The sequence below is a fragment of the Ichthyophthirius multifiliis genome (genome assembly GCF_000220395.1).
Source record: "Ichthyophthirius multifiliis unplaced genomic scaffold scaff_1120509250956, whole genome shotgun sequence".
In the NCBI taxonomy this organism is placed as follows: Eukaryota; Ciliophora; class Oligohymenophorea; order Hymenostomatida; genus Ichthyophthirius; species Ichthyophthirius multifiliis.
In genome coordinates, this window is record NW_004086341.1 from 1 (window position 1) to 18,170 (window position 18,170).

At 17.2% G+C, this 18,170-nt stretch overlaps 3 protein-coding genes across 3 annotated transcripts, besides 42 other annotated features; 2 read left to right on the forward strand and 1 right to left on the reverse strand. All coding sequences in view use genetic code 6, as the record gives it.

Moving 5' to 3' along the window:
* The first annotated feature begins 1 nt into the window (after position 1).
* Positions 2–99: a microsatellite.
* Positions 3–99: a microsatellite.
* Positions 13–55: a microsatellite.
* Positions 13–87: a microsatellite.
* A 1,416-nt stretch (positions 100–1,515) lies between the features above and the next one.
* Positions 1,516–1,581: a microsatellite.
* Positions 1,527–1,581: a microsatellite.
* Positions 1,528–1,572: a microsatellite.
* Positions 1,582–1,604: 23 nt separating the features above from the next.
* Positions 1,605–1,698: a microsatellite.
* Positions 1,605–1,741: a microsatellite.
* Positions 1,647–1,706: a microsatellite.
* Positions 1,648–1,729: a microsatellite.
* Positions 1,649–1,704: a microsatellite.
* A 123-nt stretch (positions 1,742–1,864) lies between the features above and the next one.
* Positions 1,865–1,967: a microsatellite.
* Positions 1,950–2,013: a microsatellite.
* A 27-nt stretch (positions 2,014–2,040) lies between these two features.
* IMG5_118640 (hypothetical protein) lies at positions 2,041–5,374 on the forward strand (the record flags this gene model as incomplete). Its single annotated transcript, XM_004034477.1, has 7 exons — positions 2,041–2,136; positions 2,184–3,112; positions 3,160–3,232; positions 3,456–4,139; positions 4,180–4,398; positions 4,525–5,040; positions 5,084–5,374. 7 exons carry the CDS (start codon positions 2,041–2,043, stop codon positions 5,372–5,374), a joined length of 2,808 nt encoding a protein of 935 aa, XP_004034525.1.
* Positions 4,129–4,178: a microsatellite.
* A 28-nt stretch (positions 5,375–5,402) lies between the features above and the next one.
* Positions 5,403–5,453: a microsatellite.
* Positions 5,411–5,492: a microsatellite.
* A 236-nt stretch (positions 5,493–5,728) lies between these two features.
* Positions 5,729–5,794: a microsatellite.
* Positions 5,752–5,793: a microsatellite.
* Positions 5,795–7,054: 1,260 nt separating the features above from the next.
* Positions 7,055–7,149: a microsatellite.
* Positions 7,150–7,781: 632 nt separating this feature from the next.
* Positions 7,782–7,838: a microsatellite.
* A 497-nt stretch (positions 7,839–8,335) lies between these two features.
* Positions 8,336–9,724, forward strand: IMG5_118650 (hypothetical protein; the record flags this gene model as incomplete). Its single annotated transcript, XM_004034478.1, has 4 exons — positions 8,336–8,732; positions 8,773–9,119; positions 9,230–9,386; positions 9,507–9,724. 4 exons carry the CDS (start codon positions 8,336–8,338, stop codon positions 9,722–9,724), a joined length of 1,119 nt encoding a protein of 372 aa, XP_004034526.1.
* Positions 9,148–9,221: a microsatellite.
* Positions 9,148–9,226: a microsatellite.
* Positions 9,725–10,044: 320 nt separating the features above from the next.
* Positions 10,045–10,100: a microsatellite.
* Positions 10,101–11,067: 967 nt separating this feature from the next.
* Positions 11,068–11,120: a microsatellite.
* Positions 11,072–11,128: a microsatellite.
* Positions 11,129–11,280: 152 nt separating this feature from the next.
* Positions 11,281–11,388: a microsatellite.
* Positions 11,336–11,413: a microsatellite.
* Positions 11,369–11,416: a microsatellite.
* Positions 11,406–11,457: a microsatellite.
* Positions 11,458–11,558: 101 nt separating this feature from the next.
* Positions 11,559–11,640: a microsatellite.
* Positions 11,641–11,832: 192 nt separating this feature from the next.
* Positions 11,833–11,875: a microsatellite.
* Positions 11,876–11,994: 119 nt separating this feature from the next.
* IMG5_118660 (hypothetical protein) lies at positions 11,995–16,878 on the reverse strand (the record flags this gene model as incomplete). The annotated part of the gene is made up of 13 exons (XM_004034479.1): positions 11,995–12,003; positions 12,045–12,055; positions 12,387–12,400; positions 12,690–12,894; positions 12,939–13,371; positions 13,533–13,588; positions 14,944–15,201; positions 15,275–15,367; positions 15,406–15,745; positions 15,790–16,113; positions 16,165–16,338; positions 16,391–16,603; positions 16,714–16,878. The coding sequence occupies 13 exons, from the start codon at positions 16,876–16,878 to the stop codon at positions 11,995–11,997; spliced, it is 2,295 nt and encodes a 764-aa protein (XP_004034527.1).
* Positions 12,469–12,543: a microsatellite.
* Positions 12,469–12,557: a microsatellite.
* Positions 12,536–12,578: a microsatellite.
* Positions 13,385–13,475: a microsatellite.
* Positions 13,385–13,486: a microsatellite.
* Positions 13,385–13,490: a microsatellite.
* Positions 13,407–13,475: a microsatellite.
* Positions 13,479–13,516: a microsatellite.
* Positions 15,198–15,261: a microsatellite.
* Positions 16,614–16,695: a microsatellite.
* Positions 16,879–18,170: the final 1,292 nt, after the last annotated feature.

Genomic DNA, 18,170 nt, shown 5'->3' on the forward strand with positions numbered 1-18,170 from the left:
TAATATAAAAATATAAATATATAAATATATAAATATGTAAATAAATAAATAAATATATATATGAAAATCGATAAATATATATATATAATATATGAATATTTTTTTTATATATTATTTAATAAATATAAAATAATTACTTATTTTATAATTTTTATATTTTTTCTTGTTCTATTTCTTTAAATATTTAATTTATGCTATCTTTTATTTGATAATTTTCTAACTCTTCTGTTTTTTTTATACTTTTTACCATGCCTTTTTTTGTTAATTTATTTATATAATAATATACATATACTTTTTCTAAAACATCTTATGCACTTTTCATTTCTTTTTCTTATTAATAACCTTCTTATGCGAATTTTTTTAATAAAGTTTTTTACTCATTTAATATTTTCCTATATTTTACTGTTATTTCTGTTTATATTTATTCACTTAAATTACGTGATTATTCACTTCTATTCATAATGTTTGTTTTAAAACCACCTAATATTGTGTAAAATGTTCTTTTTATATTTTTTTTATAAAAAAACTATTTTATTTTTTGTATTTATTATTTACTGCGATTTTCCTGTTTATAATTTTTTATATTTATAATGTTATTTTTTCCATTGTTTTTGCATATGTTTATTCTGCATTCGCCCTTTCTTCTAAAATTTCTATTAAATCTTCAAATATATTTATATTTTCAGATTATAATTTCAATAAATATTCAAATTTATCCCATAATTGATTAGAAAAACTCATAATTATAATTATAATTTATTTTTATTTTTGATTTTATTATTTTTAATTAATATAAATAAAAATATAGATAATATTTATTATCAAAAAAACATTTTTTTATAAATATATATTTTTTATTTAATTATAAATTAATATAATTAAATATTTTTATTAATATCTAATCTAAAATAAGAAAAATTAAACTTTTTTATTATTTTAAAATTTTATATGATTAAATGTAAAAAAAAAGATTACAATATATTATTATTTTATTAAAATATTTGAAATAATAGAATTTTTATTTAAAAAATAAAAAATTTATATTAATAAAAATTTAATTTTTATCGAATATATATTTAACAATAAATTGATTAAATAATTTTTAAGATTCTCAGATTTATAATTTTATAAAATAATATTGAATATTTAAATATTTTTATTTATTAAATATTCAATTATGTAATTTAAACTATTTAAATATTATATATAAGATATATTTAATAAGAATAATTACAAAATTGATAATTATATATTATTTAGAAAAATATAATTGAATTAATAACAAAAATCATAAAAAAAAAATCATTTTATATATAAGTAAGTATATTAAATTAATTATTTTCGAAAAAAAAAATATAAAAATAAAAATAACTAATTTATATATAAAATTATATATAATTATTATAAAATTAAAAGAAAAAAATTTATAAAAAAATAATAAAATTTCTTTAAAATAAAAAAAATATTATAATGGTTGATAGAAACTCAGATAAAATTTAATTCAATGTGAAATATAAAATATAGACAAAAAAATATAAAAAAAAAATAACAAAATAAAAAAAAAAAAAAAAATGAAAAAAATTTATACATAAATCTAATAATGCTATATAATATGATAATATGATATAATTATATATTTTAAAAAAAAATATATATATATAAATATATATATATATATATATATAATAAATAATATATTATATAAAAATAATTATTTTAATTAATATATATTTATATATATTTTTGTTAAATTAAATTATATATTTTCTTTTTAAAATTTACATAATTAAATTTAAGAAAAATTAAAATAAATATATATCAATCTATTTAACAAAAAAACTTTCGTTTTTTAAAAAAATCCTAATTTTTAAAACGAATAAAAAATAATGTTAAAAACGATTAATATTTTTTATAAAAAACTAAAAACAATTTTGAAAATTAATACTTTTTTAAAACAAAATAAAAATTATAATTAAGAGAAAATAATAATAATTATTAAAAAAGAAATAATAAAAAATAAATACAATAAATATAATAAAAATGAAAGTATTAATTGCTTTATCTTTAATTTTATTAATAGTAAACGCCACTATGGTTGTTGAAAAAAGAATCATAACTAAGAACATTATATAATAAGTAAACAAATAAAACGATTTACTATTTAAATATTTCAAAAAAAAAAGTTATCCAAAAGCCGTTTCGGTAAAAACGTTTTCACCGCCATCTAATTAGAACTTTCTTCCAAAAATACTGATAACATCGTTAACAGAATCCTCTAATTACTCCACGAACTCGACGAAACCTTAAGAAAATAATTCGAATAGACCTCAGATGATCTCTAAGCCAAATAAGACTGGTGTAAGACTGAATTAGACTCTTTAAAAGAACAATTAGAATCCAAAAAAGAAAAATTAGAAGCCCTAAACATCTAAATTCCTACTTTACAAAGTCAATTATCTGAAAAAAAAGAAGAATTATAATCAGAAAAAGACTCAGAATCCCGTGCCGTATAATTATTAAGAGAATTATTAGAATAAGACAGTGAAGGAAAACACGCTTATGAATTATAAAGAGATCATATTAACAATATGGCCGAAGCCTTAAAAGAAGCAAGAAGATTAATTTCTTAATTATAAAGAGGAACTTTCCTTTAAAAATCAGGAAATGTCTTAGCTGAATTAAAAGCTCATCATACCAGTTTTTCCAAAATTTTATCCCCATCTAATAAATAGATCTTCAATATTTTAATGAATATGTCCCAAAACGTTGATATTTTAGCTGATTAAGTTAAAGTTAATACTGTTATTACTATAATTGACGATTTATTAGCTCATTAAATTGAAACATTATAATTTTTGGAAAATTCAGAAAAATAGAGACAAAACGAAGTCAGTGAAAAAAAATAAAACTTCGAATTATAAAGAGATAATGCTCATGCTAATATCCTTAAAATCACTTCCGAAATATCAAACTTATAATCTAATCATAACTAAGCTACTCATGATAAAGAAGTCATTTCTGAAGATTTACGTATTTTATAAGAAAGACTAGAAAGTACTTTCAATGCTTGCAATGATTCCATTAATAATTTATCTAAAGAATTGGAAAATCTGTAATTATATATACATATATATTATATACATATTTTATTTTATTTAGTTCTGAAGAAGTTAGTATTGTTAAATAAGTTATTGAAATCTTCGAAAGTCATCCCATTTAAGATATCAAGCCTGTAGTTGATAATATGAATTATTCTGAATGAGATTTTATTTATTGGTACTTTTTTTTTTTTTTTTTTCATTATTATCTAATAATCTATTATAGTTTAATATAAAAAAAATTATATTTAATAAATTGATTTGAAAAAAAAAAAAAAAATTATATACCTTAGTTTTTATTTTGTTAAATATATAAAAAAAATATATATAAATAATCTTTAAAAAATTATATATTAGACACAAAAAATAAACATGTTTGTTGATTACAGCAATAGTGAATCCGAATCCGAAATTAATAAATAAAACCATAAATAGAAAATAAACCCAGACGTAAGTACCCTTAAACTCTAAGAAGAGCAAAACCAATTAAAAAATAAATAACTCCAAGAATTAAAATAAATAGAATAATAATTAACCCGACCTCATCATACATCTGGAAAAGTAGACATATGTCATATAAATAGTTATAGTTTTGACCAGCAATTTTATAATTTTAAAAATAGAGGATATGCATATGATCCTACAACAGAAGAAAACCGTTTAATTGTAAATGATTCCAAATTTCCAGAATTAGCTTAAAAAATCTTCCATGGATAATCCATTGATCCAACCCATTTAGATAATTAGGGAGTTTTTGTTTCTTAATCAAAAGAAGAAAAAGTAAGAAGCAAGGATTTAAAGAAAAAAAGATTCAAATCAGGAACTGTTACAAACGGAAATTACTAAGGACCTTGGGCAAATTATGAAGGAGAAGTTATAAAACAACCCGAATTAACCCAAGAAGAGAAACTTAAATTAGAGACTAAAGAAATAGAAAATAAAAAACAAAAAGAAGAATAATAAAGAAATAAAGAAAAGGAAAATTCCGAAACTGAAGATAACGAAGATTCTAAAAAAACCAAAAAAGCCTAAAAAAACAAAGTAAAATAAAAAAATATAAAAAAAAAAAAAAGAAAAAAAGAATGATGCAACATCTATATTCCATGACGCTATTCCATTCTATGATTATAAAGGTAGAAGTTTCGTCCATCCACCCGTAGATTTAAAATAAAGAGAACATATGTGTTATATTCCCAAAAAATAAGTTCATTGTTGGACTGGTCATACAAAAGGAGTTTAAGCGATAAGATTTTTTCCCAAATTTGGTCATTTATTATTATCTGCATCTTTAGATACTACAGTAAAACAAAAAAAATTATTTATATGATATATTACTTTTTAAAATTTCTTGTTTCCTTTAATTAACAAAAAAAATTAATTATAATCATCTTTTATTTTAATTAAAAAAAAAATTAACTATTAAAAGGTAAAATTATGGGATGTAATAAATAATAAGAAATGTGTAAGAACATATATGGGACATAATTAAGCAGTAAGAGATATTGAATTTACAAATGATGGTTTACATTTCTTATCTTGTTCATATGATAAGAATGTGATTTATTGGGATACTGAAACCGGAAAGGCAATAAAGACTTTTAATATAAAAAAATTCCCATATTAAGCCAGATTTAATCCCGAATAAAGTAAATAACATGCATTTCTTTTAGCTTCTTCTAATAAAAAAATCTCCTAATATGATGTCCGAAGTGGAAATAGGACCTAAGTATATGACGAACATTTAGGAGCTGTAAACACAGTCACATTTATAGATGCAGGAAGAAAATTTGTATCAAGTTCAGATGATAAGAAAGTCTTTTTATGGGAGTTTGGTATTCCTGTAGTCATCAAGCATCTTGCAGAACCGGATATGAGGGCTATTACTAATACAGTTATTCACCCTTAAGAGAAGTTTTTTGCTGGTTAATGTTCTGATAATAAAGTATAGAAATTTTTTACTTTTTATTTAAAATAAAAAATGATAGGTATAAATATATGATACTAAAGGAGGAAATTTTAGATTAAATAGAAAGAAAGTCTTCTAAGGACATTCTTCATTAGGATATGCTATAGGAATAGACTTTTCACCAGATGGATAATTTTTAGCTTCAGGTGATGCTGAGGGAAGGGCTTTTTTCTGGGATTGGAAAACTTGTAAAAACTATAGAGTTATTTAGGCACATGATGGGGTTTGTATAGATGTTAGATGGCATCCTATTGAATAATCTAAAGTAGCAACTTGTGGGTGGGATGGTTTAATTAAATATTGGGATTGAAAAATATAATAATAATATATAATATATATATAAATATTTTTTTTTTTTTTTTTTATAATTTTTTTTTTTTTTTTTTTTTTTTTCGTTTTATTCTTTTTTTTTTTTTTTTTTTTTTTTTCATGAAAAATAATCAATTAATAAATTTAATAATTAAGAAAGAATTAAAATGAAAATAATTAAAGCAACAATTTAACTATTTAATTTTAGGTTTGTACTGCTTTCATTTTTTTCTTTTTATTAACTTTTGTTCTATTGGTTAATGTTTCTTGATTTTTTTTATTATTATTCATTATTATTAGAATTTACATAATAATTATTTACTTAATTTACATTATTAACATAACTATTTATATAATTATTTATTACTATATTTTATGATTATTATTATTCTTATTATTATTATTCTTTTTATTATTATTAGTTTTTCCCTTTTTCCTCATATACTAATTATATTTTTAACTCATTCATTTATTTTTCTTATATGTTTCTTATTTATTTCCTGATTTCCTTACTTTAAATATTTACCTAATATTAATTTGCTATTTAAACCAATTTTTTGCACGGTTTATTTATATCTATTTTTTAAAGCTTTATTAATTATTTATAAAGTTCATTTTTTTTTTCATTTTTTTCTTATTTTTATATAAAAATATTCAAATTTTAAATATCTTTATGCACCTTTTATAATTTTTTTTTTTTTTTTTTTTTTAAAAAAAAAAAAAACTTATATAAACAACTTAAATTTAATTATTAATTTCGAATAATTTTTCTAGATTTTCCTTCAGTAAAAAATCTAAAAAAACTCTATTTTTTCCGTCTTTATCTTATTAAAAAATATTCTAAACGAAAATTTTCTCATCCATCTTAATTTTCGTCTATATATTTTAACATTTAATTAATTCTTATAAAATAACTTAATTATTATTATTTAATTCGAGGGCTTTTTAATAATTTTTTATAGCATTTTCATAATCTTCATTAATTAAATTAGTTTTAGCCAGCAAATAGTAACCTTTTGAACTTTTACAATCAATTTTTAAAGCCTCAAAACAAGCCTTTTCCGCATCTTTTAAATATTAAACTTTTAAATGTGTTTATTTTAAATAAGTTAGACAAATATTTTAATAAATAATCACTTTTAAATTTTTTATCATCTTTTTTTCTTTCTCTGATTTACCATTATCATCTATAAATTCAAGATCTTCGTCACTAAATCCTTAGTTTTTCCAATTCTGCTTATTATTTTTTATATATCGAAATATAGTTATTGCTTATTCATAATATTATGAAGCTTCAGCATATTTCTATTGTTAAAATTTTTAGTTTCCAGCTTATTTTAAAAGATCAGATACAAAATATCTCTAAATTGGAAGCTAATAAATAACATAGGCATATTTTTCGTAATAAAATATAGTATGCTTTATAAATTAAGGAAGACTTTCGAAATATTTACGCTTTTTTTATGATTCTGAAGTTTTTAATTTAATTGCATTTTCAAATAAATCGTTGTATTCATCCATTATAATATAATATTTTAATTAGAAATTATATATGTATATAAATATATATAAAAAAAAATATATATATATAATTTTATTATATAAAAATAATAAGAATGTTAAGTAATAATATTTTATATATATTCAAATATTTTTTTTGAAAATAAAATAAAAAACGTAAATATAAATATATATATAATATATATATATATATATATATATATATATATATATATATTTATATATATATATCTATTTTTATTTATATATTTATATTTTAAAAATAATGAAATTAGAATATACATTAAATATTTTATATTTAAAAAACATCATTCTTGAAAATTATTTAAATAATTCGTATTCTGTCTATCTTATAATATATAATAAGTACTATTAACATTATTGTCAAATTGATTATTTTCTGAAAAAAAACTTTCTCTTTAATAAATTCTTTCAAACACTTCTCTTTCTGTATTATTATTAATATTATCAATATTATTAATTTGCATGCTTTAATTTAAATAAGAATCGCTTTCTTAAAAATGTGAAATTTATTTATCTACTGCTAATTAATAAAACTCATTGAGTAATTTTATAAAAGGAGATAAATGCTTAAATGAAGAAGCGTTTACTTTTTTTAATTATCTTCTTATATCTAATAAATATAATTATTATTAATCATTATCATTAAGAATAATATCCAAAACTTTCAATAAATAAGATTTTAAAGTTAATCTTATATCTTATGAGTTTATTTTTTTTTAATAAAATTCTTAAATATTATTAATATTAATTTCCTTATTTTAATTTTTTAGATTTGTTTATTTTTCTAGTTATACATTTAGCTTTTTTTATTCTGCTTTTTCTTTACTTATTTTTTGATATCCCATATTTTTTATTTTTGCGATTAATATATTTTTTTTTATTATATATAATAATTTTTTTTTAAAAGTATATATATATTTATATATTAAATAACATATATTTTAAATTTTTACAATTTCTTTTTTTATTTTATTTTAATCTTAAACAAATTTATATCTAACAAATTATGAAATTTATAATTTTTGAAATTAATTTATGTGTCTAACATATTGTAAATTATAATTTTATACTTTATTAGTGTTATTGTATTTTTTAAAAAATTTAAGAATTATTTTAAATGGAAAAAAACAGTAATAACATTTTTTTTTTTAAAAAAAAAAGAAAATATATACATATATATATATATATTAAAAATTTATTTTTTCTTGATTTAAATTTTTATTTTAATTTTATATTTATAAAAATTATTTAATAATTTTCTATTTCTTTCAAAAATATATTAAAAAGTAATAAAAAAAAAATATTTAAAACAAAATTTATTCATTATAAAATAAATAAATATACACAATAAAAAAAAAAAAAAAGGAATTAAAAATCTTTTTTATTATTAAAAGAAAAAAAGTAAAAAAAAAAAAAAATGGAAGAAGCTATCTCACAACTAATATCAATGGGTCATGAAGAAGAAATAGCAAGAAAGGCAATTCAAGCCACAAACACACACGAAATATAAAAGAACATCGAATGGTTAGACAAATACTATGATGATCTCGCTATAAAAATGTCACTAGAAGAAGCACAAAATGAAAAAAGCAAACAGGAAGATAATAAAGAAAATACAGAAAATTAATAGATTGAAACATAATAAAAACAACCAGAAACATAATAACCATAAGAATAATGGGTATCAGTATCATAATTTGTAGACTAGAATTTATCTAAATAAGTATAAGAATTAGGATACACAAAAAATATAGCAGAAAAAGCATTATTTATGACTTAATAAAAATCTATAGAATCTGCTTTAGATTGGATTGGTAAATATTTTTTTTTTTTTTTTTTTTCAATAAAAATTAGAATAAAATAAGGAAAATAAAGATTTCGAAGAAGAACTTTTAGTTAGCATTTAATAATAAGAAAATAAACCAAAATTAACAGAATAAGAAGCCAAATAAAAAGCAAGAGAACTATAGGAAAAATTAAGACAAGAAAGAGTAAAAAGAGAATAATAGGATTAAATTGAAAGAGAAAGAAATAGAATTAAATCTAATAAACTCATGGGAAATGCATAAAGGGAAATTCAAGAAATGAAACAAAAACAAGAAGCTTTGTAAGCAAAAAAATAAAAAGAATAAGACATGATAGAAAAATAAAGAATACTTGAATAATTAAAAAGAGATAAAGAAGAAAGATTTGGAAAAAAAGTATAAAATATATAAATTTTAAAAAGATTATATATATAGTATATATAAATATATATATATATTTATATATATTTATTTATATATATTTATTTATATATATATTTTTAAAGTTTGATACTTTATCTAAACCTGCATAATCTGAAAAAAAAGAACCTACTTAAATTGAAAAATTTGAAATTGCATTAAAATAAATTAAAATTGCATAGCCACGAAATCTATTTTTAGATAAGGCTTCTATTTGTTTAAAAACAATATAAGTTTATATAAGTACTAATTTTTATAATATATATTTTTTTTTTTTTATTAAATATGCATATTATATTTTTTATATATAAATATAAATACATTATTATATATAGAATTGTTTTTTTAAATTTAATATAAAAGATAATATTGTTAATAATCCCACAGAAGATAAATATAGAAAAATAAAGCTTGAAAACAAAGCTTTTTAATAAAGAGTTTGTGAATGCTTTGGTGGAAGAGAAAGCTTACTAAATTTAGGATTTATAGAAGAACCTGAATTTCTAAATTGTATAAATCCAGATTTTCAATTACTTTAAAATGCATTAAGAATATTAGAATAGGAAATATAAACTTGTTGAAAAAAATATTTTTATTATTAAAAATTTTATCATTTTTTTTTTATAAATATAAATCAATTAAATAATTATTGTTCTTATTATAATTAAGAATCATACATATTTTCTAGATTTTATTTATATTATCCATTAAAAATAATAGTAATAGCAATTGCATTTAAAATCCTTATCATATCAGCTTTTAATTCCATATAAAATCCTTTAATACCTTCTTTTTGGCAAATTATGACTAAATAAATATCTAATCCTTAATTTTTTATGTATTTAAATTCATATATATTACTCTATTATATTAAAACCTTGTCTTTATGACAATAATGAAAAATATATAATACAATAAGCAATAATTAAAATAAATAAAATAATATACATAAATAAACTTTAATTTATATTTACTCTTTCGAAGTAATAAAAATACCAAAAGATTTCAATTATTTATAATTTTATATATTCCTATTTCTTTTTTTATAAATTCATAAATCCGGGAAAATATACTCATAAATACCCTAAACCTAAATAAAAAATTAGATTATCTTTTATAAAAAACATATTAGTCACTTCCTTTTTTAAAAAATAAAAAAAATACAGTATAATTATTTATTAATACATCCTTTTTTAATTTAACTAAATTATATTTAATCTATTAATAAAAAAATTACTGTTTTTATACATTTTTATATTTATATATAAGCTTTATTATTAATCTTCTTTATTATTTTTAATTTAAGTTTATTTTTGAATAAAAAAAAATACTCATAATAGATTTCTTATTGTCTTGATATGAGTATATTGAAAATATAATATATTATAGAAATGTATTTTAAATCCATATATTTTGATTTAAATTAATATTAACTAATAAGGAATATAAAATGCAATAAAAGAATATATTATATAAGTTTATATATTTTTTTTTAATATATAAAGAAAAATTATTATGATTTAATATTTTTATAAAAAAGCATTTTAATTCTTCCCCTATATTTATTTTTTTATTTGTATACAATAAAATTAATATATATGAATAAGTAAATCTTTGGAATTTATTTTAAATAAAAAATAATTATATTATTTAAAAATAAAAATAATAGTATAGTTATAAAGATTAATAAGAAATTGTATATACCAATCTTATTTAATTTTTTTTTTATAATATCAAATAAAAAACAGAAAAATATGATTAAGCGAGTTTAAACAGCCAATAAAAACGAAAAAAGTCTATATTATAAATAAACTTAAAAGAGAAAATATTTTTATTCATTTTTTATTTTTTTAAATTAGTAATTATATGATTTTTTATTTGATTTTTTTAAATAAAATTTTATTTGAGGATAAAAATTATAGGCTTAAAATATATATAAAATAAAAATATATTAATAATATATTAAATATAAAAATAAATATAATTTTTTTTAATTAATTTTTCAATAAAATAGAAAAATAAAATATTAAAAAAAGAAATGATAGATATAATTAAATAAAAATAAATATTATGGATGAATGAAAAAAAAATATAATTTAAAAAGAAAAAAAAAATATATTTAATAAAATATATAAAGAATAAATAATTATAAAATAAATATCTTTTAAAAAAATTAATAAATATAATAAGAAAAAATATAAATTAAAAAAAGTTAAAAAATAATTAATATAAATATAAATATAAATATAAATATAAATATAAATATAAATATATTTATATATATATTTTATATAAATGTATTATTTAATATTTTTATTTTTGTTAAACAATTTTGTTTGTGTAATTATATATGTTATATATTTTTTTGTAAAAGAATTAGTTTTTTTAAATATTTTAAATTTATAATTATTATTATTTTTTTTTTATTTTTATAAGTTTTAAATATTTTTTTTTTTATTTTTATTAACATTTATATATTTATTATATTTTTTTTTTAAATTAATTATTTATTTATATAAAAATACATAATTAAAAATTATAGAATAGAAATAAAATATTATATATATAATTTAATTAAATTAATAAAATATTTTTTTTTTTTAATATTAGAAAATATATAATTTTTTATGCAAATTTCTATAAATAAATTATAAAAATTAAACTAATTTAACTTTTATTATAAAATAATATTAATACATAATTTTTTTAAAATTAATAAATACATATTTTTATATTTTTATTATAAATGTTAAATTCTAAAATAAAATTCAATTAATATTTAAGTATTATTTTTTGATTTTAAACATAAATTACTTTCAAATTAATAGAATTTTTTTTAATAAAAACAAAGTCATTTAATCTATTTAAAAAATGAAAAAAATATAAATTAAAAAAAAATACCTTCTAATAGTCTTTTAAAAGGAATAAGTTATATAGCTCTTTTTATAAGCAAATAGTCTTTTTTAAGTTTTCTTAAACAAAAAAAAATAATCAAAAAGAAAGCAATAACATATACAAAGCACCCAAAAATTAAAATGTACTACAAAATTAACAAAAAAGTATCTTTTATTCTTATATTTTCACTTTCAAACAATTCTATCATACTCTTGAGAATATGCAAAATCATTTAATATTAAACTATCACTTATTAATATTCTTAAGATTAAATTAATTTTTAATATGCTAATATATTATTATCTGTTATAATTTAAATAGAAACAGTATTTAAAATAGTTTTAATACAATTAGTTAAACCTCTAAAAAAAAAAATTTAATTAAAATTAAAAATATAAAATACAAAAAAAATTATAAATGACAATAGTATATAAATAAATATATTTTTAAATAAAATAAATAAATTAAAATTATTTTAAAATAAATATAATAAATTAATATATTTATATATTATATATATATATATATATATATACATATTTTTATAATTTTTTTTTTTTTTATGTGTATTTTAAGTTTAATTGTAATTTAATTTTTTTTTAATTAATATATTATTATTTATATAAATTATAAGCTTTTTTTTTATATTACCTTTTAAATAATCCCTATAGATTCTCAATACAAATATCTCGATGTTATTACCTAAAATATTTTTAATCACATGTATTTCCAGTATTTATTTCATAAATAATCTATTTAAAACTTTCTCCTGAACCTTCTAAAGAAATATCAATATAATCAAAAGTAAAAAACTATGATGTAATGAGTAAAAGATCATCTCTTAAATTTTTTAATTCTTTCTTTTAAAATTAATAAAAGAACTATTTAAAAAATTTAAACCTTATTATTTATTTTCCTATATAATAGATACACCATTATTTATTAAAGTAAAATATTAATTTAACAGAATTACATTATGAGTGCTAAACAAAGTAGATAACTATAAAGATGACTCTAAATATTTCCTATATCTTTCTTAAGGAGGTCCAAAAGTATTAGGAAACTATTGCATAAAACCAAAAACTGATAAAAAAAAACCTGTAGAAAGTAAACATAAAAACATTAGAATGTAGAAAAACGTGTTAAAATTAATTTAAAGATTACCAATTCTTTCAGCTAAATAATTATTTTTTCTTTGTTTTTTGCTCTTCTTTTACTATCCCTAATTAGATTAATTGATTTATTCTTCTCTATTATTATAATTACTAAAATCAATATGTAAATAATCATCATTAATAGAATTCAACTATTGAATGATAAACTATAAACCTATCTAAAGAAAATTGTATATATATAAAAATATATTAAATATAATATATAAATATATATATATAATATATATATTATATATATTTATATATATTAATATATAAATATTTATTTATAATTAATTAATTATTTTATATTGAATTAATTATAAAATAATTTATTTACCACTATATTTTCTGCTTCATCATCTGTCATTCTTGCAATTACTACAAGTATTCTTTCTGTATTAAATTTCATTGTTTTATATGATGGATATATAAATCCAAAAGATAATGTTATTAATAATATAGCTAAATTACACTTATAATATTCGTATCTATAATTGATTATTTTAGAGTATCTAAATCTTTTGAAATTTCCATTTCAGTTGTATGTATTAAAGTATACATTTATTTGATATTATTAGTTAATAAAAATCTCTATGTATTTTAATTATCTATTATATTATGTGTTTACGTTAGAGTCAATTAATAAAGACTTTCTCCAGCTTTTTTTAGAAATTCAGTAAACGGTAAATTTATATATTATTATTTATTATCACTTTTAATTTAAGCTTCGAGTTGATAATCGAAAAAATTATTCTAATAATTATATATTACAGATTTATTTAAAAAACTAAATATTGCATAAACAAAATCCTAATACCCATCTTTTGCATGATCTATCATGAAATTTTTAAATATAGGTGTTTAATCATACTATTATAGCACTTACATATTATATAGAACCAAAAAATCCGAAGTAATTAAAGCCTAAGAAATCGGAACTAATAATTTAGCGCATCTTCCCATTTCATTCATAGATGCAGTATAGTCCGTAAAAGATTAAGATATAGTAATAGTGAGAATAATAACGACTCCAATAAATACAATAAACTAAAAAAAAAAAACTGAATATAGAATATTTAAAAAAAGTGGAGTCTATAAATTTTCTGAACTAAAAACAATTTATTTTATTATAGATGTTTCACTACTATTAATACTATTTGATTAAGATTACTGATATATATGCTAATTGTTTTATTAATTTAATACTTTTACATTATCATTTTAATTCTATATATTGTTTTCATTAGAATCTAATTCAATCCTTTTTTATTATTCTTTTTCTTATATTTCATCACTAGATTTATCATCTTAGTTATCATGATTAAATTACTCTTGTTATTCAGATATTTTATAATATTGGCTTTTAAACATTGATTATTTTTCTTCATTTTTAAGCTCGTTTTCTTCTTATAATGGTGTTTAATTTTAGAGGGTTTTTTCATTATTTTTTATTCCTTATTTCTCGTTTATTTTTTACATATTTTAAAATTATTCTTTTGTAAAAAGTTTATTATCATCATCTGTTTATGTAGTTAGTAAATAATTAGTTTGCAAATTCACATTTGTATGTATGTTTTCATTAGGAACATTTTTTATTTCTCCATTTTCATCTCTAATTGTAGAAGGTTGTGGTAATATATAATTTTAAAAGTCTTAACTTTATTAAAAATCTTAAGATTATAGATAGTTTTATTATGAATTTAATGCTTCTTCTTCCTTTTTTTTTTAACTTTTGTTTGTATTTCTACTACTCATACTCAAAGACATATTAACTTCATCCCAAGGGAGTAGTTTTTCAACTTCTACAATAAACAGCCTCACAGTTTATTTTATACCTTCAAATTCTTCAATTTTAATATTTATTACAGATTCAAAGCTTTAACAATTAGCCCTTCTACCTTTAATAAAAGTATTTAAATTTATTTTCCAAGTATTTCTATCAACATTCCATTTTTTATAAAAGCTCTTATGATGATTCAAAAATTAAGTAACGAAATTGTTAATATCTATAGATATATATATATATAAATATATATATATATATATATATATATATATATATATATTTTTAATAAATACCTTAAGGAAAATCAGTTCTAAATTTTAAAAAAGCATAATCTTCTTTAGGATTATAATTTTCGATAAAATCCAAAAATTATGGTATAAAAATTCCTTTTTTTTTTTAATTAAATTAAAATTTAAATATAAACCTATATGGCATTATTTCAAATAAGATATATCAATACCTGTTGCCCCCATAATTTCTACAAATCCTTAAGACAAATCTTCTATATATCCTGAATCATTAAGTATAATAAAATGGCTTTAAGTTTAGACTTTAATAATCATGGCTGAAAATACAAAATCTTCTTATATTAGGAAATAATAGTTAATAAAAAGCTTACAAAGGAAAATAAATCCATTGCTATTTTTTGCAAACATAGTCCTATAGCTTCTCACAGTTTTTGCAATTCCAGTTTATATAAGTCTTTATAAAAACGAGTCATGTAAAACAGCTATACAATCAGGTATTAAATCAACTACTTTGTTCTTTTTTATATATATATAATTAATAATAGAATATAAAAAAAAACTTTTAATTGAAATTCGCCTCTTTGATAACCAAATATTTAAGGAATTCTTTCACTATATTTAAGAATTATACCAGAGTCTTTTTCGCTTTTAAAGCTTGCAATCACACTTCCTACATTTCCTGATAATACAGTTAAAGAAGTAATAGTATTAGAATCAACAGTTTTATCTTTATTATATAAATCTTATAAGTCATTTTCTATTTTTCGGGTAGTTATTGGATCGAAAACAATAAAAGATTTTATTAAAGCATACATTTTCATAAAATAAATATTTTCGTTATGTTCTTGTATCATTTATTACATACCGTTTTCTACATTAGTAATCTTTTTTTATCATTATTTTTTATAATAAAATAGAATAAATTATTAATTAACTTTTTCTAATAAATTAATAATATCAGATTTCATAATATTAATAGAAGTATAACCTTTAATCATTTTTTCTATTAACTCAATTTTTTATTTAATTAAATTTCCAAGAAATTTCTTAAGGACGTCTTTACTTGATTCAGATAGAACCATTTTTTCAAATTTTATATTATTAAAAGCCTAAATATATTATTAAAATTTTAAATAAATATTTTATATTATATAATAAAACGTTGCTCCTATCTTTTTAATTATAAGAATAACTATATGCTTTATCTCTTTCCTTTAATCTATTTTCTATTAAATTAGTAAGACTTCTTTCAACAGTAGAAAAAAATGTATTTTTATTTTTTATTAAAGTTGTCATAACTTTATTTTAGTATAAAGCTTTAATTTAATTTTTCTTAAATTTAATTAGAAAAAACCAATATCTGAGGCAAACTTCCTTTAATTAATTATATATTTATATATTTATATATTTATATATTTATATATTTATATATTTATATATTTATATATTTATATATTTATATATTTTTTTATATTAATTTTTACTTAAACCATTGTTTCTTCATTTTTTTTAATTAAATGAGCTATTAGTGTTTCAAATTAATAATCAATAAAAGACATAAACCATTTTTCAAATAATTTTTCATTTTAACAAATTCTTGAAAAATCTACACCTTTTATTTTAATATCTTTACCTAAATCAATAACCATTCCTCCTGAAATAGTTTATTTCTCTTCTCCTGCTTAACTATTTAATTTTTCATTTTTACAAGGACATTCATTTATATTACAACAATTTTTATGTAACTACAATGATCCAAAAAGTAATAATTTAGAATTAGATTATGTATAATTAAGTTCATATAATTCACTTAATTTTTCAAGATAAAGACATGTTGAATAAGGATAATCTATATTATAGATATAATTTTGCTTATATTTTATATATTTTAACCTCCTAATTAATTAGGGTTTATAGTCATTGCAAATATAAACTTGTTATTCCAAATAGTTTTAAAAAATCCATAAACAATTACAATTAAAATTAAAAAAATAATAACATAATTTTAATCATTTAAAACATTACTACTTTCCCTTAAAAGAAAAAGAGATATAAAAACTTCATAAACTGAAATAAGCCATCCATATATATCACTTTTTTTAAAAAATAAAATAAAATAAATATAATATATAATTATAATATTTTTTTTTATAAAATATTAATATTAATTTAAACATAATTAATATATACCTTATATTTTTATCAACTAAAGGAAAATGCATAAAATATTCAATAATTAAAAAAAACCCAAAAGTATGTGCTAATATAAAAACAATATTCACATTTTCTAAATAAGAGCTCAAAACTAATAAAATTTCTAATAAAGGCTCAAATGTTTTAAGACTAGAATATCTAGATTTTAATTAATTTACTGCATTAAATTCAGGATTATGATATACAAGTACAATAACCAAAATAATAATAGTTGAACTAAGTAAAAGAAACCCCGAAAATAATACATAAATAGACCTATAAAGTATTCCATCTCCATAAAAAACAATGTTTTTTTCACATCTACTACTAACAACAGGTCCTTCACTAGAAGAGCAAAAATACGCTCCAAAAATAAAATCAAATTTAATCAAACAATAAATCCATTTTTAATGTTCGAAAAAAATCTAAAGGCTCCCAATCTAGGAATCTTTTTTTTTTATAGTATCACAATCATCTTTAATATTGGCATTGCTCAATATCAAAATAATATAAATAATATAAATTTCATAAATTAAAATTGCAGTCAAAATCAAAATAGGAATATATTAATTATTTATACTTTTTAATAAAGGAGTTAATCTAGAATACTCAAAAAAATTAAATAAATATTAAAAATATTAATCTTTTATTTGTTTCCCAGTTAATGAACACATAAATCCACTTATTTATATAAAATATAAACATACTAATGCTACATAATATCCGCGAGTACGATTTCGCTCATTGT